At 39.3% G+C, this 26,764-nt stretch overlaps 2 protein-coding genes across 2 annotated transcripts; both read right to left on the minus strand.

Annotated features, from left to right (window-relative positions):
• Positions 1-225: 225 nt before the first annotated feature.
• Positions 226-17,037, minus strand: LOC145460558 (F-box and leucine-rich repeat protein 13-like). Its single transcript, XM_081445407.1, has 24 exons — positions 16,381-17,037; positions 15,466-15,575; positions 14,617-14,713; positions 14,163-14,230; positions 13,620-13,740; positions 13,413-13,446; positions 12,627-12,736; positions 11,987-12,094; positions 11,722-11,817; positions 11,318-11,343; positions 10,754-10,863; positions 10,252-10,304; positions 9,586-9,686; positions 9,148-9,277; positions 8,464-8,562; positions 7,963-8,083; positions 6,910-7,072; positions 5,891-6,010; positions 5,263-5,473; positions 4,581-4,634; positions 4,165-4,245; positions 3,172-3,254; positions 2,478-2,558; positions 226-2,164 (listed from the first exon to the last, which is right to left on the minus strand). Exons 1-24 carry the CDS (start codon positions 16,453-16,455, stop codon positions 2,083-2,085), a joined length of 2,334 nt encoding a protein of 777 aa, XP_081301533.1. The 5' UTR covers positions 16,456-17,037; the 3' UTR covers positions 226-2,082.
• Positions 17,038-17,136: 99 nt separating this feature from the next.
• Positions 17,137-26,607, minus strand: LOC145460563 (succinate-semialdehyde dehydrogenase, mitochondrial-like). The gene is made up of 9 exons (XM_081445414.1): positions 25,892-26,607; positions 24,393-24,647; positions 23,810-23,926; positions 23,172-23,315; positions 21,862-22,005; positions 21,117-21,275; positions 20,201-20,370; positions 19,130-19,188; positions 17,137-18,200 (listed from the first exon to the last, which is right to left on the minus strand). The coding sequence occupies exons 1-9, from the start codon at positions 26,123-26,125 to the stop codon at positions 17,986-17,988; spliced, it is 1,497 nt and encodes a 498-aa protein (XP_081301540.1). The 5' UTR covers positions 26,126-26,607; the 3' UTR covers positions 17,137-17,985.
• Positions 26,608-26,764: the final 157 nt, after the last annotated feature.

Here is a 26,764-nt window from a genome sequence, read left to right on the forward strand (position 1 = left end):
TGGGAAAACAACTAGTTTTTATCTTTACCACTGATTAAGACTTAACAATAAGAGTGTAATCTCGTGGTCTCCATCCATAGCAATACCTTATAGGGAGTTACAACTGTAAGAGAACGATCTTTGTGAGTGAGTTCACTTTCGAAAGTGTCGAAACAATAAGTTTTAAGGTTGAACAATTAGAGTTTAATATCTCGAATACCTTACAACTCATACCTTTCAGATATGTTGTTAATGTCATCACTATTTACGTGCTATGAGAACAGCAGAAAAAAGGGCTCCTTTGCAGCTATCTGGTAGATCTTATCACTGCTGCAGCCAAAATGGTCAGAAATCTGTATATCAGTATACATTGAAAACCACTCCAATTCGATTGCTGCGAGGGTTAAATAATGAACGCAAAATTGGCCGAAAAAATCCCTTATAAACAGTGGATAGCCCCAATAAAATGATTAGAATTCTGGATATCAGCATATCTTGCAAACGACCCCAGAAACAACTTCGACCATTAAAAGGGGAACTGGGAAAACACCCAGATGAACATTACATAGCCCCTTAATGACCTAGATAGTCAGACAAGTCTGTATCTTGGTGTTTTCTTTAGAGATTCTATATATGGCATTCGTAATCCGACATATTTATAGTCACGGACTAAAGTTAGTCCTTTGATCTTGCCCTTTTCGGATTTCCAGACAAAATTAAACACTGATTGAGAACTGAGTTGATCTCCTTAATAATTTCTAGGCTCGAAACGTAAATTTTGGAATCAGAGGGGTCTTAATAATTTAAAAATTTAGATTTTACTAAGGTTATTGATTTCTTGATGAGCATTTTAATTTTCTCTAAGTTAAAGGAACGTTTATCAGTAATGCATAAAATATGTGTCAAGAATTGTCACTGGCTCTTCCGGCCAATTCTTCTGCGAAAGAATCGGGTAGATCACTGACCTGATTTGGCCGGATTTATGGTCGAATATGGCCCGGCTGGTCTCACCAAGGGTGTTTTGGCTCGGCTGCTCTCGCTATTGGGCTAAAACACGAACTATGGCTCGCCCAAACTCGCCTCATATGCCGCCGAAGCGTAGCGAAAAGGTGCGGTTAGGTATAAGTACTCCTGGGTGAAAGAGAAGGTTAACGAACCTGCCCCACAACGACCTCAGTAAGTGCTTGCCAAGCTAAACCAGATTAGTCTCTTTGCCTCGTCACGCAAAATGAGGAAGAGCGTTGTGTGACAAGCCAAATAATGGCTGCGCAGGAGACTACTAGAACCACACAGCTCAACCTCGATCACAGGCTCCGTTGACAAGGGAGGCAAAGAAGAGAGAGTCTGGGATCGAGGTTGCACACAGCCCTGACCACAACGCACTAAACGGACTCGCAAGTAGACGCAAGTCGAAAACTTGGGTCCACTTGCGACTCCGTTTGGCCAGGCCTTGCGCGCACTTGCGCTCACTTTGGCCAAGATCAAATTTGCACGCAAGTCGACGCAAGTTTTTTCACCGTTTGGCCATCCAACCCAAGTTAACGCAAGTTGTTTAGCAACCTATTAGCCAATAAAATACACGATTTTGGCCGCGTAGGGCAGAGCCAGTAGCCTTGAAATTGGTTTGTTTTGCGACTTGCGTGTCCTTGCGTGTACTAACGTGTACTTGCGTGAACTTGCGTGGAAGCTTGCGAGTCTCTTTGCCCACCCAACGCAAGTCTCTACGCAAGTTCAGCCTGCGGATACTTCCGACTACTTGCGAGTCCGTTCGGCCGGGGTTTTACGCCCTGATCTTACAAAAAAAGGTCAAAGTAAAAGTTTCTCTTAACACTTGATATTTGCAGAATTCCGCTTCCTATCTACATAAAGTGGAGTGAATTCTTAAATAGAAGAAATTACATTTCTCAATTCTATGTACAACAATTTGTATACGTGAACGATATGCGATCTGCATACTAATATTTAAAACTTCTTTTCTCCTGGAGATTGTTATGGCCACAGCACTTCATGTAATACGCCTCTGCTGTCGATCACACGTTTGCCGAAGTCAGCCCGTGGGGGTGAAGGTGGGGTGGAAGTGAGCCGTTTGTCTTTACTGGTCAGTTAGAATCCTAGCGCTGGAGATGGGTCGTCAGCACTGTGCAGCACATGCGCACATTTGACCTGGAGCTTCTGAACCGCTGACCTAAAATGAAATAAGAAAAAGACACTATAAGAGAACAGCATGGTTGTTGAAAAACTTACACAAGGCGCCTGGGTGCATGAGCTTAAAACTAGGACCAAAGGAATCACAGAGGCAATCAACATGTTCACAGTGAAATAAACCAATCAGATACGAACGATAAGAAACAAGTACCGGTGAAAAGCGGATAAAGCCATGTGACCGGCAACAAGCGCGGGAAAAAATAGTACTGGTGAAAAGCGCGCGAAAAAATGTCACTAACGAAAAAAGTGAGAAAACATATAACCGGTCGGTTTGTTATATTCTACGAGCTTACTTTGTGATATTTCTGCAGTACAGAATCGTCAGAGAAGACAACTGCTTGCACCCCTTCCTCAAATACCGCAAGGATTTGTCTCTGAATGAAAAACAAAATAACATTTATCATTACAAATCATTGCCAAGTCGGAACATTTCCTCCTTCGTCAAAGACTCCAAGTGAACTATAGCACAGAAAGGAAAGAATGCAGGCACAGGAAACATCACAGGGCTCTTATTCTTCCTCGTGGGTTCTTTACGCTCAATATTACTAGGAAATAATCACTCCGCACACTTTGGAGTGTTTTATTTTAAAATAATACTATAAAAGCTTTGGGCAGGAGAGATTACCGAACAAGGTGTAAAAATAAGAAAATATTTCGAAGAAATGACTCGAGAAAAACAACAGTTCGAAACAGTTGACTTGGGAGAAATGGCAAATAAAATCAGGTTTAATAGTTTGTACTTTGCGCTCACTATGGTGGTATTTAATTACCCAGAGGTATTTAATAAACGTAAGCATGTAAACTCCATACATTATGAACAGTCAGCCAACAGATATCTTTCTTAGCGCAGTCTTTTAGATAAAGGTCAAATACAGATTTTTCTCTTGGCTCATGTGTGGCGCAGAAGAAATTTATGCAGCCAAGAATTCCCTCATGAGATGATTACACACTGTAAATTAACATCAGTGATTAATCTTTTGTACTTACGTTATGTGTATGCAGCCAGAAAGATCTAACGCCTCAATATAATGGCAAACGCCTGATAAATACTGAAGGCTTGAGTCTGTCAACTGAGCAACGACAAAGCATGATCAGAAAACGAGCAAATAACCGGAATAGCTGACTAGTCTCCTCGTCAGTCTTTGTGTGGGTTTCACGCAATTTTTGGAGGGTCACGCAATGCTACTATTTTTTGAACAGGTCACGAAGTACTTCGTGTCTTTTGATACTGTAGGCCACCCAAATCATTGAGGCTCAAAAGACTATCACTAATAGCAATAAAGGGACGGATAATCTGATTTATTACGAGGGGACGAGGCGTGGTAAAAAGAGAGACCTGTACGAGCAAAGAGAAGAGAAAAGAGATGGGAAAAACGAGCCTCAGGAAAACAATCTTAAGATGTGAAAAAATTATTCCACCCTAACGTAAAGACAAGATAAAATTATTTCTCAGACAAACTGCCAACTGCATCTTCACGTCTAGCCTGCGAACGCAGACGTATTTCCGACTGTCGCTTGTCTCCGCAGAAAGTAACGTCTGCGAACCCGAGCCAGGAAACGATTTCTGTGACGTAATGACTTTTGTTTCTCCTTGGCCAATCAGATTCCATGATAGAATGAAACTCGAGTGCTCCTCGCAGCGAATACCTCGCGCAGTAGTTCAGGGGCTACTTGAGCTAAACTGTGATTGGCTTCAAATTCCTATGTCACAGAAATCGTTTCCTGGCTCAGGTTCGCAGACGTTATTTTCGGCGGAGACAAGCGACAGCCGGAAATACGTCTGCTTTCGCAGGCTACTTCACGTCCCCCTCTCCTCCTACATTATCTATTTGGTAGGACGTTACGTCAAGTACAGCAAAACTACCATCTTAAATGGTTGGTCACGAGGCAACGCTTTCTTTTAGGTCAAAAGAAAACGCACTCTCCTGACAACAAGGTAACACATTCCTTTTAGTCACGCGGTAACACATTCCCTCTCACCTTGTTACATCCTGCGAGGTTTAGAGTCCGCAATAATCGACAGCAGAACGCGAGATTTTTAATGGCATTGTCAGTCAAGCCCTGAAATAGAAAAAAAAAACAACAACAAACACGTTACAACTAGCTGAAACCGGGATAAGCTCCGGCCTGATGGGCTACTAGGCTCGTATGCAGACCTTACCTTACAACTACCCGAGTCCCTAAAGTGACCAAAGCCTAACTTCTCCTCACAATATGAACACATGATTAAGTAGACAAGTTAGGAGAGGATAGCAGAGTCATCAACTAGTTCGGGATATCATCTTGTATGACATACTGGGGTTCACGTCAAAAGAAGAATGCAAGAATACGTTAAGGCCATGGGAAGTTGCCTATTAGTAAGTATTTTCAAAACAGGAGAGTAACGAACTTCTTACCTTGCAGTGGGACACATTAAAGTTCTCCAATTGTCTACACTGTTGGCACATTTTCTGTGAGAAAAGATACACACATTATTTAGTTTATACTATTAATTTTACTCATGCAAATTCCTCAACTTCGCCCTCTCGTTTTCAGTCTCAATCTCCCCAAACGTTCATAATTCTTGTAACTTTTTTCCGCATTTTCTTCCTTTATTCCGTGTTTTAAAGTCATCAAGGTGAACTTTTTGAGGTTTTCTCTGATTTAAAGGAAATGTTATCAATGTGCAATGCAACTCTTACACAGAATTGTTCTAAACAAGCCATAATCTAGCAAGTAACCTACACGTAGATAGAATGACTTTAATGTTTGGCAACTTGGCTGGTATGAAGCAGAACAAGAGCTGCGTTGTGTGGAAATATCTGAAGTATGATAAAAACAATACCCTTTGGTTCCAAAAATGTGAACGAATATTTGTCCTTCAGTGTTGCCTGTCGCAGATTTCCTCTAGCTTTACTCCAGGAAAACTACGAGTTTCTCGGAACAGGCGATGTTTGATGACAAACTTCCGTGATATCTTGAGTTTACAAGAACTCGTTTACTTTCCCTCCCACCCCACCCCCGCTACGTCCCACTCCACTCCATTCCCCGCCCCACCTCTTCCCCATGCGAGAAGCCTGTAAATTTATTCCTACATACCTGTAGTCCCAGGTCAGTGATATTTGGACATTCAGCAAGTGTAATATCACGGAACCGCGGGTTGTTGCCAAGTGCCGCTACTCCCTGGTCTTGTATATTACACCCTGACAAATCCAATGACATGAGGGAGGGGAGGGTGCCGAGCAATTCCACTCCAGCATCCGTCACGTGTTCGCAGTAACAGAAACTAGCATACACCAGATTGTGACATCTGAAAAGTAACGCAACACTGGTGTCAGTCCACGTTCATAAGACTGTGACGTATTAAAAGTAACGAAACACCATCAGTTGCATGTTGATAAACAAGATGCTGGTGATATGATATGTAAAACGTGACACAACAAGTGTCTCATTCATACGCACAGTTTCAGTACTGTGACAGCTAAAACGAAACGAGAAAACAGAGAAAACCACCACAAGTTTATTTAAGGACATACTAAAGTTATTTGAACCTGATTTAGGCGGCTCAGGCTTCAAAAGCGTTTAACATAACTATATTGCATATAACGTAATGACATGTATGTATTGATGAGGATTAGAGACAAGTAATAAAAAATTACTGCTAACTCTAAATCATTAGTCACTGCGATTATTTACAGTTAAACATTCACAACAATGTTGGTCTCACCTCTGTGCTATTCTCAGTAACGTGACGTCACTGACTCGCACACAGTTGGTTAAATTGAGCTCTTTTATTTTGGCGCCAGACGGGCCTTCAACGATCTGCCTCACTCCCGTGTCCTGTATCCTGTACAGAACAAGAACAGTGTACATGTGCACTGATTAGAACAAAGCAATGGACAGACCCAACTCGAGTGGCTTAACATTGAACAAACGTTCGAACTATTTAGTCTGTGGATGAAACCCTAGTGTGTGACCATTCAAATGAAAGCTATTGAGCAGTACTTTCATGTGGTGCTGTTTATTATGCTGTGCAAGGTGGTTCTAACTCTCAAGTCTGTGGATGAAACCCTAGTGTGTGACCATTCAAATGAAAGCTATTGAGCAGTACTTTCATGTGGTGCTGTTTATTATGCTGTACAAGGTGGTTCTAACTTTTAAGTCTGTGGATGAAACCCTTATGTGTGACCATTCAAAAGAAAGCTATTGAGCAGTACTTTCATGTGGTGCTGTTTATTATGCTGTACAAGGTGGTTCTAACTTTTAAGTCTGTGTATGAAACCTTAGTGTGTGACCATTCAAATGAAAGCTATTGAGCAGTACTTTCATGTGGTGCTGTTTATTATGCTGTGCAAGGTGGTTCTAACTCTCAAGTCTGTGGATGAAACCCTAGTGTGTGACCATTCAAATGAAAGCTATTGAGCAGTACTTTCATGTGGTGCTGTTTATTATGCTGTACAAGGTGGTTCTAACTTTTAAGTCTGTGTATGAAACCTTAGTGTGTGACCATTCATATGAAAGCTAATGAGCAGTACTTTCATGTGGTACTTTTTGTGTCCATTAATGACTTATCAAACTGAAATTGAATTTGAGAACTGAAACTGAATATGAATACCAAAGCATCAGCGTTATGCAGCGTTGAAAAACGCGTTCCTAATCATTTGGGGTATAAATATCTTGCAGCAAGTTGCTTCTCTCTTTAAACAGTCTTCGTAACTTATCGACAATCTTCAGTACGTTTCTTACCTTACACAGTCGGCGACATTGACTACATTGAGATGCTTGGAGGAAGCCAAGGCCTTGAGAGCAAGATCAGTTATTCTGGGACAATCCACAAGATAAACATGGTCTAACATCGGGCAACTTTTCGCTAGCACTTTCACGGATGCGTCTGTCAGGCGATTGTTTCCTTGGAAATAAAGACGTAGAATATGAGAATAAAAACGGCAATGCCAAAGGTGACACGTCAAACACTAATAATAAGCTCCGGGCTTTTTCTATTCAAATATTTTTTAATGGGTTTTGTTTCTTGCGAGGAAAAGTTTTGGCTTGTTTTGTCGGGTACTTTGAAAACAAAACATTGATTGGGCTTGCATTTGGAAGGGAGGCGTTGTGAGACTTTAAGGTGCCTCGGAAACGGTTATCAACATGACGATCTATAAAACAACAACAACAAAAAAAAACTCCTGAAACGAACATCAAATGCCACCAAACAAGTTCTACAATGCTCCATTAAAACAATTAGATTATGAGCTCGAGATTTCTATCGCGTGAGAGTTGACGAGGGCGCAGAGAAATCGAGAGCGAATAATCGAATTGTTTTAGTAGAAATCTCCTAGTCGTTCAAACCTTTTCTAAATCCTCTTCCCAGACACTTCGAAAATGCAAAGAAGCGGCCGTCATTTTGTTAACAAGCGCACACTGCTACGCCACTCGCTATCTATCAGAGAATAGATAGTGAGTAGCGTAGCCAATCAGAGAACGGCACTCGTGATAGAACACTAGCAGATTTATACTAACATTGTTTAGAATATAGCTGCTGTATACCCTCTACTGGATCTGAGATTGCATTTTTTTTTTTTATAGAAAATGCATTTTTGAGGTCCAGAAAAAGTGCTGAACGCACTGACGTTTCGCTCCTGCGTCCTCTAGCAGTTTTTCTAGATTTCAAGTCTGCATTATTTCCTTAGAAAACATAGAACACCATCGTCTATTTGGCAGATGGGCGAGGGGAGCTTTATTTTATCAGAAAGCAGCGAATCCCAAAAATGAATGACAAAATTATCAACCTCGACTTACCCTCAACTCGAATCTTGTGCATTCTTCTGCACGACGCAAGACATTTGAAAGCAGCATCTGACAGGAATGGCGAGTTTAATATTGAAACGTTCTTTAAAGTACGGCATTCGGATGTTAACGCCTAGAGGGAACCACATAAAAAGAAAACAAATCAGACCAACACTTAAGAAATGTTTTCCTTACGATCCCCAGAAAGTAACGAACCCCAATGGATCCCCAATATAAGCTCGATTACCAGCAGCTGTTCAGGAATATGATCCCGCGCTCCTCTCTCCGAACTCTCGAGGAGGACCCTCGGGAACCGGACCCACAGGAGGGTGGCGGAAATCGAGCCTAATCCTGATATTGTCCCTGGGAAAATACCAATAGAACATGGCTGCTAAATCTTAGGTATGTAGGGTCGTTATCCCCGGAACTTCAAGGTACTTGGAGAAAAAGTGGAGAAAATCACCGGCAAGAACCCGGGCATTCAACAATGAATCTTAATGGTCTCGTAAATACCTGAACACAATCGTCTCTCAGCCCAGGCAGTTCATTCAGGATAATTGTTGTTAAACTGGAGCAACCCATAGAGATAAACTTGAATCCCTCTTGTGTAATCTGAAAACAATTCAAACATGCCAGCCTAAGTCAAACAGAAATCATTCTTCGTTAACTGAACGATTTTCACTTGAGTAAGGAAATGAACACGCGTTTGCTTTGGTTTTAATTTCCTATGCTTAGACATTGGTTTAAAAATCTCGCGCAACTTTTTCATCTAGTCAGAAGTTATTCCCAAAACCAATCTTGACTCCCTAGCACATGTTTCTCAGCCACATGTATCTGCTTATCGTTTTACTTTCACAGAATTGGCTGTCTTTTGCGACTGACCAGGGAGCTTGGCAAGAGTGATAACTTTGGTTTTGGTTTCACGACACTCAATCTTCACTTGAATCTCAGACGTTTCTCACAGGTGATAGAAATAAGCATGCAACTAAATGAGACTTGAAACGATTTTTTACAACCATCGTAGAACTGCAACTAGAGCCTATAGAAAAAAAACTCTGAACATAACTAAACTAGGATTTTTCCTTTGCATAACACAATTAGAAATATTATAATAATAATATTCCAACAAGACTAATCTGTCTCTAAATAATTTATTATAATCCCAAGTCAAATACTTTGGGAAAATTTCTCACGTACCTGCTCACATCCTGACAAGTCGAGGTGTACTATCTTGTGGCAGCCTTTTCCGTTCGCCATGTAACTAAGACCCTTGTTGGTGAACTTTGTACAGTAAGCCAAGCTCAGATAGAGCATGTTAGTGCAGTACCTAACCAATTCCACAGGAACACACATTAATATTTCTCTAACTCGGAGCGGTTTGTACTGAATTTCGTAAAACCAATACCAAAGCTTTACCCAATCATGAAGGACACGGACAATCCGGTGAACCAATCAACTTACAGTAAACACGTGTAGCCGACATGAAGCGCAGGAAAACGTGTGGGAGGGAGTTGCGATTGGTGTTGGTTTTACTTCTGACTGGATGAGCATAGTATATGAAGTAAATGAGAAAACAGACTCCAGAAGAGTTGAGTTACTTTATAAATCGGAATTTACACATTTAGAAAAACGCACCTTCCAAGATATCTGAGAGAAGCATCAGAAATTGGAGTGCCTGCCAAGTTTAAGTACAGCAAAGATGTGCATCCTATGGCAATGCTTTTAATTACTTCATCCTAAGTGAAAAAATAAATTAAATCAAAACACATCTTGATCTTGCTTTTCTTAATTTTCATTGGTCAGAAGTCCAGCAAAAGAGACATTTAAACTACTTTTACAAATAGCTGTTACTGCAGTTATCAGTGGTTTGACTTAAAAATGAGGTAAAAGGAGCAATTCTGCTTTTTATTCACCCTATCACCCTGTGCGTTCATTGGAGATAAGCATGTGTACATGTAAGATGATACTAACAACAGAGAAGAACTATCCAGTGCAGCTCTCCAAGACAGTCATTTATATCCCACTAAGTCATCCTTAATCATTTTCCTGGCTGTTGAGCCAGTGCCAAACAAGGATGAGCAAAAACTCTTAGTGACTGTGGAAAAAATTTCATTTTCACCACTCTCCTGCGACATCCTGTGGGTTCATGATCATTTTCCTGAGCAGGGGCTGGTATTGAAGCCTCTAACTTTCTGGTGCTTTCCTACCTTAGCAAAATACTATTTGTCATCTTGTTTGACAAAAATCAAAATACAGTAATACTTATTGCCATTTAAACATACATTTAGCAAGTGTACTCACAGTGACTCCTGAACATTCAGATAAGTTCAAGTCTTGCAAATTTCTGCATTGCGCTGAAAAGGAAGTAAACAATTATTATATAACATGAGGTCCTTGTTGCAAAAAAAACATCAAAGATACAAGCTGATACTTCATAATTTTTTCTTTTCAATTTTATTTTAACAAAACAAGCAACAATAAAATTACATTTAATTTTCAAATATACCAGATAAAAAGTATACCATACATGCACATGCTCCTCTCCCCATTCAGCTCAAATGAGACAATGATGAAACAAGACATCTTTGCATGACTCACTCAGAAAAATATGAGCCAAGCTGTGATTAGCTAAATAGCGCAAAGGATTGCAGTTCTGATTTAAGCAGCCATTAAAAGGTTGGGGGGTGGGGGGGGGTGTGAGGAAGTACTGTGTGATGACTGCAAAACAGTTTCAAAGGAAACTGCCACACAAGTAAAGTTGCCAAGAACATATGGAGCAATAAATTATTTACAAGGCACATACCTGTAAGCTTGAGGCTTTCACACGACAGGTTGTAGCAGCCTCGCAGGTTTAAGTGTCCCAGAAATGGACGACATTTGTGGATTAAATTTGCAGCGACTTTATTTGTTGCACTAAGAGAAGAAGTTCAACAAAGTTAGGAAATAAATGAAATGAAGTTACCTAAAAGGACTGAGATTTGTATGGGAGGCGGCAGCAAATTTTCTTGTCCCAAAATAGTTATAACATTTCCAAGAAATTTTATGAATAGAATAAATAGCCAGCATTCAAGATCTTCTTGCTGCAGTTTTGTTCATATTTAGATGTAAATTTTAAAACTGTTTGCTCTTACTACAGATAAGCCTTGAATAATAGAATAAGAAAAGAAGAATTGATTGACGTTTTATTGTGAATTTCCAACGATGGTCAAGCATATGTATAACACTACTTGATAAAGCATATAAAGTCAACTACCTTTTTTGCAAAATATTGCAACAAAATTCATTTATGCCAAGAAGCCACCAAATTTCCCGAGGCACAAATAGTTTAAGGGTGAGTCGAATGATAAAAAAATTTTGTTTAACTTACCTGTGTTTTACTATGGAAAAATCAATCTAGTGAGAAAAAAAGAAGATGTTCATTGAGATAGAATTCAAGCCGTATCTTTATCATGATACTTGCAAATCAGTCTGAACTGTCTGCAAAAATGAACAAATTCTGATCTGCCTAGTAGAGTACCTCCATGCCTGTTGTTTTCTTAGTGATCATGTCAGCAATACAATCACATTTTCAGCAACAATATTAATTCTCAGCAGTGAAAAATAGTCAGTAGAAATGCAAAAAGCATGCAAAAATAATAGTAACACATTGCAAAATGCAAAATAATCATTGAAAGCTTTCTTAGAAATGTCTATTTAACATATCAGATAACTTAAGAAACACAATAATATTATATACTAAATTTTTTGGATAAAACAATATTTTGAATTTACCTTACTCCACAGAATGTTGGCCTGAATTAAGACTTTCCAGCTTCGGCAGACACGAGCACAACGACCCAAGTCACCCACGCTCACATAACTGAAAATCTAAATTATTATAGAAATTGGCACAATGTCACTGATCAATATCATCACAAATCTACATTTAATATATCCTCATTTGACAAATTTGTTCAAATAAAAAGCCAAACTTTTTAGAGGCAAGCATGAAGCTTTACTAGAATTTCCAGAAGGTAGAGTGCAAACAACTACTTACTCTTAAAGCAACATGTCTTGGAAGCGAGGAGATTTCATCTCTGCCATCTGCCCTGACCCGGAAGAACCCTTCATAAACAGAGTCAAGGATCTCTCCTCTTTCAATCCGCTGGACATGTTGATTGAAAATTCCAAGTAGTTAGACATTGGAGACTAAAATTCAATGTGGTCACATTTAACCTTTACGCTGTAGGTTGACTCATGATCATTAGACAAGAATAGTTTCCTGTATTTAACAACAACTCGTATCTATAATTTTTAACATTGATACCAACAATTGCATGTGTAAGTTTAATAATAAGCTATTGAGCAGCAGTTAATATTGCACATGATTAGGTAAGGTAAAGTCTGCATACAAGCCAAGCTGCCCATCAGTCCGGAGCTTATCCAGGTTTCTGCAGCATGAAGTAAATAGGCGTATTTCTACTCCCTCCTCGATGGGATGCTAGTCCATCGTAGGGTTACATGTACCCCAAGCATTAAGTTTGCCGCTACCTATTTGTACACATGGGTAGAGAGAGGCACTGTGAGAGTAAAGTGTCTTGCCCGAGAACACGATGCAATGTCCCTGGCCAGGGTTCGAACCTGGACCGCTCGATCCGGAGATGAGCGTCACTGTGTCTGGTGTACTTATTACTGACCTCAAAATATTCCTTTGTCTTTCTCGCATCCACGGCCACGCTATGCCAAGCATCAAACACCACACGTAATAAGGAGATTGCCAGCACTCTCCGGATCCGTGATGAAATCACTGCAGATTTCAAAACAAATATACTGTATGTAACTTACAAATTTACTAATTAAGCTTCATCACTTTTTCATTCTTTTATACCACACGATAAAAAATGAAATTAGTTCTATATTACTTTTAGTAACGGAAATTAACTGTGACATATCATAAGGATCGGGGTTGGGAATGAATTGCAAAATGTCAGCAGATGTGTAAGCTTAACCTTGTTCCCACTCACACTGGCCTGCGAAAACAGCCGTCCTTCTTTGCTCCTGGCCCTAGTGGCCACTTGGGCCGGGAGCAAAGAAGGACGGCTGTTTTCGCAGGCTACATTCACACTTGGGTCAGTAAGGATGCATCTGGCTATTGCTGTTTGTGTAGCATCGATATGGCTCAGTATGGTTGATTTTTCCTTGATGCTATGGATGAAATTGCCTGTTGTTGACAAAATTTACTCACTAAGTAACAAGTTCGCTATGGGTGTGTAGAACAAGGCTACAGGAGACTAAAAACTTAACGACAGCCATGCTGTTGTTGTTGCGTACCCCTTGACTTCTGCTTAACAATTTTGGTGTGTCACCTTCTAGGCCGCAGACATGACGTATAAGTTGCTTTTACAATCAGATTTTGTGATTTTCCACAAAACTAAATCACAACATTCTCAAACTGCTGATGAATGAAAGAGAAAGATACCAACCATTCTGTCTCTCCTTTCTTTCGGAAACCCATTCCTGAAATTCAATACCACTTAAGTAAAGGAAAAAACAGTGGATGCTATAGTAGATGATCCATGTATCTATCTAATTTGATGCAATTATATACAGTACATGTGCTCCCTGACGGACCAAAGCTAGAGAAAAACATTTTATCTAACAATTTGTCTTAACATTTAGTGAAAAGATACAATCCACAACTCAAGATGAACTCTCTGAACTCGTTGCCGATGCCACATTCGAGCATCCTCTTGCTTTTTAGCTAGCAAAGCCTTCTTACGTTTCATATGCTTATGGTACCGCATCCAAGCACTACAAAATAATATTAGCAACATTGCTTTCAATGATTAACTAAAAAATAATGAAGTTGTCTAAAACAAGCAAGCAATTTAGCAAAGAGAACCACTAAAGGGTTTTGAAAGGATTCTGACACATTTCCATTGAACATAGACTCCAATGTATCTCTTTGTACAATAGATGGGTACATACAACTGTACTTTAAAAAGCAAGAACCTGCATTCAAGCATTTCTGAAATTTCTCAAGAAATCAAAGACTTGGGGATGGTGTATTTAATTATTAATTAAGTTCTACTTCTTATAAGTGCCCCTACCACCCAACCCCACCTCCCCCCTCACAAAATACATAAATAAAAAAAATAAAATAAAAAAAATGAATAAATAAATAAATAAAAAAGGAGAGGAACAAAGAAGCTATGCTGTTTTTTTTTTTTTACCTGAAACATGATGCCTTCAGTTTACCATTGTACAAATTGTAGGCCTTTTGGTACATCTCGGGAGTTGGCTGATGAATAAAGTTGAAAATTCAGCTGATAATTACACAATCATATAATTATTCTGAAAGATCAGATTCAGAAAAATTCTTGTAGAATTCTTGGAAAGATTCATTATATTCGTGAAATGATGCTGGATCTAGCAAGGTTAATTCTGCAATAGGTTATTTTTTTAAGCTCCTCCCGAAATCCTCATCAAATTCTCCAGGATCCTGAAGGCTCCCAATACAGATCTTTGCAGTGACCTTTGTAATAGCTGCATCATATATATATAAAATTTGTTTTGGTTTCCTGAAAGATCTCTAAATTTAAAGACCTTAGGCAAGGCACTTGCCAGACCGATGCCATTGTTTATGATGCCTATAATTCATGTTAAGTCAACAAGAACATTGTCTACCTGCGAGTTTTCATCTTCATATGACCATAGAAACTCCAAAACTGAAGCTCTAACCACTCTGTTCTTAGGACGATATTTTTCGTCGATGAAAGTATCCCTGCAATTTTATTTCAAAAAGAAATTAACAACATGTTATGTAATGCTATATGACTGTGGCAGTAGTAAATCACATACATTTATTAGACTGCAGTGTGCAAATAAAACGCTGTCCAGTAGCCTGGCGCAAGTAGAATCCGTCCATCACTTGCCTGGTGGGCAAGTGAAATTTCTTAAATGGGAAACTCTTTGAAGAAATTCAAATTATAGACTGAAGTACTGTTAGAAATGTATTTTTTTGGACCAGTGAGAATGGTTTTCTGGCTAGTGCATGACAATAAGGGCTTGTCAGAAAGGCAGGTGGAAAACTCTGTTTTCTTTGTACCCTGGAAACGGGGTCTAAGTACATGTAAACAAATCTGGAATGGTCAATAGCTGTTTTTGCACTTCCCCCTAGCTCTGAGAGGTAGAATTGATAGTTGATGTCAGTCTGTATGGTTCATATTACCACACTCCTTCTGCCACTTCAGACAGTGAAACAGTTTTTTGTGTGACGAGGGTTCACGAGAACATAGACTGTAGTTTTGTAGTGATTTAATTTTGTTTACTTTGCTCTTAGTTTTGTAACTTTCCCCTTGTTTGTACTGTGCTCAAGATAATACTTAACAGTTATTGTCTACATCGCTCAGTGTGGTTCTCAAAAACTGTTTGCAGCACTTTTACAAACTCAGCTAATTTGGTGATCCTTGAAATTTGTACACAAATGGAAGATGTCAGTCTTTGGCGTGACATTACCTACTGCTTGAGACTTACCATCTTAAGTCATCCAACACCTCCTGATGTCTAATAATGAGATTTAATTTATCAAGAATAAATGCCTGTGGATTGTCTGGGCAATTAATGGCCAGTGCACTAACAATAGCCTAAAAGAAAAAAAAATGCTTTTAATCGCTTTTAATATTCATTACAAAATCATAGCCCAAAGAAAATATGTGAACTGATTTGTTTAAAATCGTGTTTTTATTTTATTAGATTATGAGCTCAAGATTTCTATCACGCATAGAAATAGAGAGCGAATAATCTAATTGTTTTAGTATAAATCTACTAGTCAGTCAAAACTTTATCTAAATTCCTCTTCACAGACACCTCAAAAATGTAAAGAAGCGGCCAATTAGAGAATGGCATTCATGATAGATCGCTGGTAGGCTTATACTAAACCTTGATAGAAACATAGTACATGTTTCCTATTTCTTAATTATAAAATAGTCAAGCAAAGTAGAATGCCTTAGTAAGATGTGAAATAAAATTGTTTATACTTATTACGACTATTTACTTTGATTTATCTTAATCGGTGTTCCAATTCAGTATCAAAGCCTCAAATAACGAAAAATGTAAATCAAGTTGGTTTGATTGTAAACTAACTTCCAATCGAAAAACGTGGATATGTAACAAAAAAAAGCAAACAACCAAGCCAAACAAGTCAAAATCAAAGTTTTTAAGCCAAAATTGAAAGAAAGATATAAAAGCAATCAACGTCGAATGTAGCTTGCAAAATAAACGAACAAAAATCTGAACGCTTTCAAAAAACTGAATTTACAACAGAAAATTAACGCTAACCCTTAAACTAAGGTTTTCTTCTAGATAACCAGCTGGGCACAACCAGCTGGGCTTTGTGGAAGTCAGAGTGCAGATATAAGATTAACTTTCACTTTAGAAGTGTATCCTTACCTCGAACACATCAGGAAGACGATGCCTTAGCAGATATTTTCTTAACTGGGGGTCGCAGTTCTTGAGGGAAGTCATGGTTTATACTATAAAGTGAGCAACACTTCTGACTTTTACAATCGACTTCAACAAGTCCGCCATTTTGCGGCTGTTCTCACCATAGAAACGAAATTCTCGACCCAGTCTTTCACCAAACGACCATGAACGACCAGAAAAATAGGTCCGCAATGTGGCAGTAGAACTAGCTGGAGAGGAACTGGATTGTTTTGATTTCTGTTGCGAATTTTGATGATTAAAGGTTTAAAAACATCGACACTTGAAACAGGGAAGGAGTTATGACACTGGAAAAACAAAAACGTGATTAGAGAAAAATATTGTGGGCAACTTCTCCCCTTTACCACGAACCGAAACTCGCTTTTCTTGGTTTAGCTTCCTGTCCTTCAAGAAATTTAGAAAATCCTCTGTCGGCCTGCAATGCTGGTGGATTTATTTTGCGAGTAAGCGCATTTTTATCAAGCGAGCGCCATCTTGGCTTCAAACCCGGAAGAGGCCTCTGGAGGCCTGGGGAGAGACGAAAGGGCGATTGAGAGCTAATACTGATAACGCGCGAGGACACGGACAACACCAGCACTACAACCTAATCCTCAGTTATCCTGAAAAAGGTCCAACTTCTTGTAAGGTAAATTAACACTCCGTATATGACTCATATTGATGTTGGTTCATTGAATCATATTTTTATTGACTCCAGTATCCACATACTTATTTTTTTTTTTTTGTGACAGGGTAAGGTAACAGGAATTGTGTTTAGTGTTTGGGGTGCATTTATGAATGTAACCGAATATGCCTTGCTGTAAAAACCAAATCTACAGAAATAATTCTTCATACATTATGTTTGCAACCAACTGTGTTTTTGGTTTCATTTATTTCAATATTCTACCTATATTCTATTCTACTATAGTCACTGAATTCTAAATCTAATTATTTCATGATATAAGCTCTCTTTGAAATAGCTTTGTACGTTGTATTTATCTCTAAATTCCGTAGTAGTCCCGAATTTTTCCAGATTTTTAAAGGGAAGTGAAACAGTCTCGAACTTGCATAACTTGATGATTGGCCTAATTCCGATTCTAACGTCGTGAAAGACAGATTTTTGAACAGACAAGCGATAGTAATAATGAAACCTCGTTACCAGGAAATTAAAACATGTCTGGCAAAAAGTGGAAAGAATTGATGTTTTGAATTTTGAAGCGACGAGGAGTTCACCGAGGTCAAACAAAGTGTTCTGTGGCAACATTTTTAAAAGTTCCTCCACAGACTAAACAGCTAGTTGTAGGCCACTAAGATGAGTCCTCAACTACAAGACCTCAATAACGTTTCTCCACACAATACACGCTGATGTTATCGAATTCTGGTCCCCAGTGCTACTCTTTTTAAAATGTCGTTACCACGTGACCAAAAGAAATGGAGGCTGTGGGGAAGAGAATGATGCTAAGTGTTTGGTCTTAATTTGGTTTGGTCTACGGTTTGGCCTAAATTTCTCCAGCCTAGTGTTGACGAGGCGTAACTTGCTATTCTTTCAAGGCCCTTAACCAGCCAAAAAATCTTTTTTTATGATTGATTGATTCCTCCAAGACAGATGTACTTGATTTCAAGGTACTCCTCGATGCCATATTTAGAGCCCTCTCTTCCCAACCCAGATTGTTTCCAGCCACCAAAGGGTGCAATCTCGGAGGAGATTATTCCTTCATTTACTCCTACCATCCCTACTTCCATAGCTTCAGCGACGCGCCAGATTTGGCTCATATCCTGCGAGAAAAAATAACCTGGAAGAAAACGTTTCGCAAAGATTAAGACTGTTACTTGTTCGCTAGAGTCTTACATGACCACAACAGGGAAGCCGACGACGACGTCGATTAAAAATGACGAATGTACTTAAGAATCATGCAAGTATCTAAATTCCCGTCTCTCAGAGTGAAATTAGGGGAGCAGGGATGACGCAGTGCTGAGAGCGCTCGCCTCTCATCAATGTGGCCCGGGTTCGATTCCGACCCAGTGTCATATGTGAGTTGAGTTTGTTGTTGGTTCTCTCCTTGCTCCAAGTGTTTTTCTCCGGGTTCTCCGGTTTTCCTCCCTCCACAAAAAACCAACACTCTAAATTCAACCAGGATAGAGGAGCCGCATGTAACCAGCTAAATATGACGTGACTTCCTCTCTTAATATTGTAATCTATGTAAATATTTACATTTATATTTACATTTTTACATGGCAAAGGTTGCCCATCCCCGCCACGGAGTGCTGGTGCAGGTGCATGTGATCAAGTTAATATAATGTAACTGTAACTATAATTAAACTGTAACTGGCTCCGTCAATGTCACCTCTTTCTTTGAGTGGCGACATATCTGCTAACCCTGGACTACACAGTAAGTTTCCTTGCAGTATGTGCACGAGACTGGTTAATTTAAACCAGAAAGGTATCTGTTCCGTGCAGAATTCGCCGGCTCAGTTCAGGTCGCCCCGTTCTAGGCAGAACTTGTTGTTTTGTAGAAAACGACTTAAAATGGACCAAGATGCAACAAACGTGCAAAGCCATTTACATCGTTTCTTCGTAGACGTTCTCGATGCCTTTGTTTTGTGGGAGACGGCAAAAAAAGAAAAACGCTCCGCTTCAAAAGGAAAAACATTTCGCGATTGAAAATATTTTACAAAAATGCTGTGTTTTCTACAAAGCTTAAAAGAAAAGTTAAAAACTTACCTGCGAGTCCTGATGAAGTGTCATTACCTACTGCTACAGCTTCTTCTTCAGTCTTGAACCTAACAACGCACCAAGATCAAAATATTAACTCTCCATACCAATTGCAACACGTTTCTTTTGATGTCAGTTGGAAGACTCTATATAGAAAAAACGTGTCTTTATTCTGAAGTCTCCATACCGTAGTTGCCACAAACATCCCTTTTCAAAATTCCCTGACTTTTCCCTTATAGAAATAAAATTTCCCTGACCAAATAAATACAAAATGTCAGATACAGAAGCCGCTTCTAAACTCCCGTTACAGCCGCCTTTTTAAGACTGACAAATTTTCAACAAATCTTCTTTCTTCATTTAAGGAAAAACATTGCTGAGATCACAGTGACTTCAATTGTTTCTTCCAGCCTTCAATGGTATTAAATCAGCCGTGGTGAATTATTTCAATTTTCCCTGACTTTCCTACTCAATGTCAATTTCCTCGGACTCATCATAAAATTCCCGGATTTTTCCTTGACCCTCTCAAAATCATTAATAATTCATAAAGTTAAAACAAACAAAATCACAACCGTGAAGGAGGTTTGGATACCCGATCCTGATTAGCATAGATTTTGACGATTTTACTTGCCTATTTACTCCTTAGTTTTTGTTTTGATTGAGAGGATATATCAAACATTCGAGACAGTGTTTCCTCGGCTATCCAAACACCTTGAAATTTCATCAAAGATACTCCGCTGCGCATCGTATCCCCAACTCTTTTCTCGGAGTTTGGATATCCCGATGAAACACTGTCTCTCGTGTTTGATATATTATTTGAAGAAGTTTTCCCCTGTCCAAGCAGATGCTCTTTGGGCTTGTCACACAATCTTCCTCCCCCACTGCGTGACAAGCCCAAAGAGCGTCTGCACAGGAGGCTAAAGTACAGATGACATAGAACTAAATATGAGATCACTGTTGCCTCTCTTCGTGGTTACAAACGTTTTTACATAAACAACGGCCAATGACAGCCAAGTCATCGTTACGTGACTCCTCATTGTTCAAAAATGAAGAAGTGATTCCTGTTATGACATCACATTTTACCTTATAAGGGGAGCCACTGGTCCAAAGGTTTCTTGACTACAAATGATCATGTCACGCGTAACATCGGTCAGAATGGTTGGCTGAAAGAAGTTACCTCCCAGCTCATGCCGCTGGCCACCTCGCAGGCATTTGGCACCTTTGGACAGAGCATCCTTAACATGGCTTTCAACCTGATCAGGTCAAAAATATGGAATGTTTGACTGTTTAATGAAGCTATGCCACAAATGACACATCTGAATAATTTTACTCTCTCTGATAGCTCATCAGACTTAAACAGGTAGGTTAAGTCCGTGTTGGGCCAAGTTGCCCATATAGCATAGCTTAGGGCAGTTTCTGTGGTATCAAGTAGCAAAGAGTGGTTTTACTCTGCCCTGGATGGGATCCCAATCCATCACAGGGTCACTGCCCAGCATTAAATTTGGTACCCATTTGGTGCCAAATTTGTGGAGAGAGGCACTGTGACAAGATCAAAACACACTGACCCTGGCCAGGGCCAGGGTTTAAACCCACATTGCCCAATCCAGAGTGCAGCACCCTAACAATTAGGCTACCACATCTCCACATTTTCTTATTAGGCACACCCTAATTGCATGAGAAATTCTGTGCAGTGCAGTTACTAAAGAATCACATTAACCAAGGCTTTGTTTAAATAGCCAGTAAGGTCAAAAGCATGATATCTAGATTGAACAACACAAGCCACAATTTATTACACAAGATAAAGGAGTATAGACCCTTTTCATAAATGGCTGCCAATTTAAAATTCTTATGTATGCATTTACATTAGCCTCACTAAACCCGTTTGGGAGTAAAAATTCCTTGGAATTATCAACTAAAAAACGAGGTTAGTCGGGCTAATTTTAAGTTTACAAAAGAATTTATAACTGGCAGCCATTTATGAAAAGGATCTCTGCAATACTTTTTGCACAGCTTTGTCATTGATGAGTGGTCCTTGTGTAGATGATGACTCCATTCCATTTCCCACTTTCATTTGTTTGTCCACAGCTGCAGCAAACTTGGTAGCAAACTCATCATAAATTTTGTCTTGAACCAGAATTCTATTGGCACAGATGCAGGTCTGACACAGAAATGGAATAAGTTTACACAAAAACTCAAGCTTGTTAATAATTCATAAAGGCATGACAGAGAAAATCATAACAACAACCAAATCTTGATAGCTGATTTTAATCAGCACACAATAACATATAATTTATTTAGTTCACAGTGTGAAGATTTAAGTTTAGAAAGAGAAATAAGGCAACCATTAGGAGGAGTGGATTACAATTGGTTATCAAATGGTGACAAGTGAAATTAGGAAGTAATCTCATGCACATTTTCTTTGTCAAAATTTTGACTAACAATTTTCCGAGACTTTAGACAAGGGAAATTATTAGAATAATATTCCTGAATTTCATGAGTATACCATTTGATTACCTACTTTCATGGGTGACAAATATTATGCTTACAAAATAATGTGGGTTTTTGACTGTATTGAGAAATATCACCCCAAATGTTGCCATGACAATTTTGTGTTTTTTCACATGTGAAATCAATGAATAAATTAACACTTCATTGAAATTTTGTGACAAAATTCAGGAATAATTAGTCACCCATTATATTACTTGATTAATTTCGGGACCGAAGCTTAAGGGGTCAGTAAACACCTGAGCAGTGTGCCTAAACTTGGCAGTGATCGCTCCCTCCACAGCGGCATCAATATTGGCAGAGTTAAACACAATAAATGGAGCATTTCCACCCAGCTCTAGGGAGACTCTCTTGATTGGATCAACACACTTTGCAAGGAGAAGCTGAAGGGGAACAAAAAATTCAATGGAAAGCAAATTGGCTTCAAAGCAACATAAGACTACACAGCAAACTAACACTAAACAGGTTATCAGTGGAACATTTTATGTCCATCCCTGGATAAAATTTACACAATATCAGGGGTTTTTTAGGGTGAGGCCTTCATGCACAAAAGGCTCTCTTGCTAAACTGCTAAATACTAGGTATTTATGAGGCCTAAAAGTGATGATTTTTGTTTCATTAAATTTTCGTAGCTACACATCTCAATGCAATGCAGTAGCACTGAATAAAATGCTTTTCAACAAATAAATTTTGTGAGGAAAATTATTAATTAAACATTTCAAAAATTCAACACTTTGTTACAATTTTCTGCTATCTTTTGTTGTTATTATCTTTGCATGTGATCTTCGTTTCCATCCTTGTACTTGTATGTTAGCTAACATAATACGTCAAGTTATTTAATACTATTTTTAATGATAAACTGAAGATGGTGCCTGCAGGTCATGTGCCGAAACATGTCTCTAAAGAGTTGTGTCATGATTTTCAAATGTTTACTTTAATTTACTCCTAGTACCAAGATAATACGGACATTTACCATGTAGCTATAAAATTCTTGTCTGACAATAAGTGGCTCCTCCCACCCCTATAATAAGCCCTCCCAAAAATAAGATCCCCCAACTTCAAATGTGAAGATTAATCCTGACATATTTCTGTTATTAAGTTTTGAGTCACCCATTGTCTTGGTCCTCACACCCATAACAAACTTATTACTTTGTGGGTGAATTGTACCAAGAGCAGGCAAGTTCACCTGTAACATCAAGGGCTCATCAAAGATACTCAGCCGGTGTTACGGGTTACGGCCCTTAATGACAGCCCTGATTTCTACACAAATATCAACCCATACAGGGTCTAACCATTTCATTTAGGCCAACATACCCACTAACAAGACCCACAACTGTGTAGTGATATCGTGGAATTCTGAATTTTCGAACCCTTGATTTTTCACATCGTTCAATAATTATTATTCGAAGCAAATTTTTACTCCAATCCCTTGGCATAAAGATTAGGAGAAATTTACCCTTGATTTTGCAAACGTCCTGATTTCTTGAACCAATTTCTGTTCCTTTAGATGGTTTCAAAAACTGGAATTTCACCAAAGCCGCTTGTTTACCTTTCCTGTCGCAGTGGAGCCAGTGAATGACATTTTAGCCACGAGATCATTTCCAAGAAGAGCGTCTGTCACTTGATCCACATTGTCACGGGAACAAGGAATAGTGTTAATGACACCTGGGGGAAAGCCTGCATCTTCGGCTAGCTGTCAAGAAAACATAACATTTCATTGAGGGTGGTGATTAGGCTTGATGGGGCCTGATATTTCAAGACCCTCTCAGAATTTCTGAAAGTGGGAGTGATCTAAAACTACCTTTTAGTAATAAAGCCTATATGTGGAGGAGTGGTGGCCTCATGGTTAGTGCGCTCGTCTCTGGATCGAGCAGTCCGGGTTTGAACCCTGGCTGGGGACATTGAATTGACACTTTACTCTCACAGTCCCTCCCTCCACACCTAGGTGAACAAATGGGTGCCAGCGAATTTAATGCTAGGGGTAACCCTGCCATAGACAAGCACCCCATTCAGGGCGGGAGTAGAAATGTGCTACAGAAACCAGCCGTGAGGATAAGCTCCGGCCTGACAGACTGTTCTTGGCTTGTATGCAGACTTAACCTTTTACCAAGGTCGACATGGGAAATTACAATTATTATAACTCCTTTACCCTTCATCCTCTGTTTACTGAAGTTAATAATTACTTACCTTCTGAAGGGCCAAAGCGCAGTAAGGAGTCTCTTCTGATGGTTTAATTATCACTGTACATCCAGCGGCCAGTGCAGCTGCCGCCTTACGTGTGATCATCGCAACAGGGAAATTCCACTGAAACAGATCCATGCTATGCTCATTACAAGTTGATGATAATAAATTACAGTCAATGCTATCTTGTCATAACATGGTAGTTTATCACACGTACATTATAAACATTTAATTGTGGAATAAACTGAGTATACAAAAATTATAAAGGACCTGTGTCAAGAATGGCACAAGTTGAAAAATTTCTAGCTAACTTTTTCAGGTTTGATAAATTTGAATTTGTCTCAATTGATCAAACAATCCTTGTTCCTTTGTTTGTTTGTTTTTTACTTAAGGCTTCCGTGGATTTGAATGTAGTATTCTTGTACATGTACATCGACAAATAAAATATTATTTATATAATAATATACTGTGGCAAATCCCTATAATTTTTCTTAATGAAATGAAGGATAAGAAAACAACTACAGGTCACTTAGTCCAATTAACAATGATTTTCACAGTCAGTAAAAATAACTTGAGACTTCACAGTTACCGGTGTCCATAGAGCAGCGACACCAACAGGTTGTTTGAGAGAAAACAGTCTTCGCGAGGGGTGTGGTGAAGGAATGATGTCTCCGTAGATCCTCTTAGCTTCCTCAGCGAACCATTCAACATAGGATGCGGCATACCTAATTTCACCTTTAGCTTCAAACATTGGTTTCCCTTGTTCTGTGGTCAGTAACTCAGCCAGTTCTCCTTCATGTTGCACAATGAGATTATACCAGTTTCTTAACTTCTGGCTTCGTTCCTAAGTGTAAATTTAAATTAAAAAATGAAAAAAAAAATTGTAAAAAAAGGAGTATATTCTTTTCCTCTGAGGCAATAATCTAGTCTTCATGTGGCTTCCAATCAGCCCCAGGTAGGGCATGTTTGAAACACAAACGGTGAAATGAAAAAATGGTATTATGGTAAGCCTAAATAGTGCTCTGGTAAGCTTTAATACAAGTCTGCTCAAGTTAGCCTAAATATCACTGACTTGACACTGGTTTGCTCTCAATAATTATATGGGTTGACCCTTACAGACACCCATCTCTGAAATTGACTCTTACCTATAGAGCCATTTTGTCACTGCCCCCTTCCCCACCCAATAAATTGTCTTAAGCTGCTGAAATTGTAATGCAATCGGCAACAGCATAATGTCATGTGGATTGTATACAATGTCTGTTCCATATCTATAGGTTATTGACCAAGAGTGAGGTCAAAATGGCTGGATATTGGCCAAGTGTTTTTTTCTATGAGGCTAACTATAATTTAGGCAAAGTTTGAGTAGAGCCAATGCAAACAAGCAGTCTCTCTGGGCAACCATGCTTGGCGGGGTCTCATACGGGGTTTTGCAGGGTTTACACGTTTTGCTTGCCAGCTGTGTGAGAAATACTGTAGGTGCAGTTTGCCTTGAGTGCCATCCATGCCTGTTGAGTGCTTTTGCTCCCTCACCTCCCTCCCTTTCACTGGTGACAGTAAGTATATGGGGTGGTAAGACTCTATCAGTGTGACGATGCCTGGTGGTTGCTGCCTTCAGGGTTGCCATGGATACCTGCATGCTCTGCTCGAGGCTCATATCTCAGCTCCACCATCCCTAAGGCACCTTTACCAAGCTCAAAAAATTAAACTTGTTGCCAATTTAATTGGCAACGAGTTTAATGCATCAATGGACTGAGAAGGAGTCGAGGTCCATAAACTTGCAAAAAAAGAACAAGGCTAATATCCAGTCATCTTGACAGAGCAAGCTTGGTCAATTAGGGATTTATTGTATGGCTTTCAGAGAAATTTTTCTTGCCGGACACTGCAGGTAGTCTCAAGCGGGAAATATAGCTCCATTTCGCCAGCTCAGGTAGCCAATCACAGCGCAGGATTCGGTTCATGTTGCCCGCTCGCAGAGCTAACCATATGATAAGTATGCATAGATACCCACAAAAATGGCAAGTTATACCTGCAAGATTTGTCTTAAAAAGTCTAAGTCACTTGTATTTACGTACGTTAACATCACCATACCTTCGTGGTTACATTCTTCCACACTTTGAATGCATCATAAGCCTGATTTACAGCCTCTTCAGCATCAGTCCTTCCCATATCAGCTACCCTGCCAAGCTCTTGGCCTGTTGCTGGATTGTAAACTGAAAATTTTGCCTCGCAGTCTTTCCATTTTCCTCCAATGTATCCAGAACTACGGAAAAGTGCCATGCCCCGAGCAAGTTGCCGCAGATGACACTGCAACCTTGTCCTCATTTTGCACACGCACGAAAGTGCACTTCGTTAATATTTAACTTAAAATAATTATTATAAAGATACAAATGATCATCTTTATGATGACTCGGCAGCCGCCATCTTGGTTTCGCTTCCGAGAAGAGGCATGGGGTACACTTGTTTCCAGGGGCTCCCGAAAAGTTTCCGCACCCGGAAAGCCGTAACAAAATCTCAAACCTTATGATTACAGAGCTGTTTCATTTACATATTCTTAATATGGCTAGAAGTTCCCTTCATACAAGAAGTTTCAGGCGTATACACCTTTCTGTTTTTAGATACAGATTAACTAAAAATGGCTTTGCGGACCCGAAAAGTTTCCGGGACTTTCGAGAAACAGGCCCCAGGTTGCTAAATTTCGGACACTTTTTATCTCATTTCCTTTCATCTCATTTCGGACAAATTTCGGACAACACTTTTGGATACTTTGCTGAAACATTGCTAAGTAAATTTATGCATACAAAACACGAATTAGATTGAAACAATATCTGCGAAAATGGTACTTATACTGTAGTTTCAAAGTTTTACGAACATAACACAGATTCTATCAAGCTGTTACTGACGTATGTCAAGTTGTGTCTCAACTAGAGTTCGCTCCGTAATATAAAGCTCGACATAAAAGAA

Source organism: Orbicella franksi, chromosome 11, assembly GCF_964199315.1.
Source record: "Orbicella franksi chromosome 11, jaOrbFran1.1, whole genome shotgun sequence".
Lineage (NCBI taxonomy): Eukaryota > Metazoa > Cnidaria > Anthozoa > Scleractinia > Merulinidae > Orbicella > Orbicella franksi.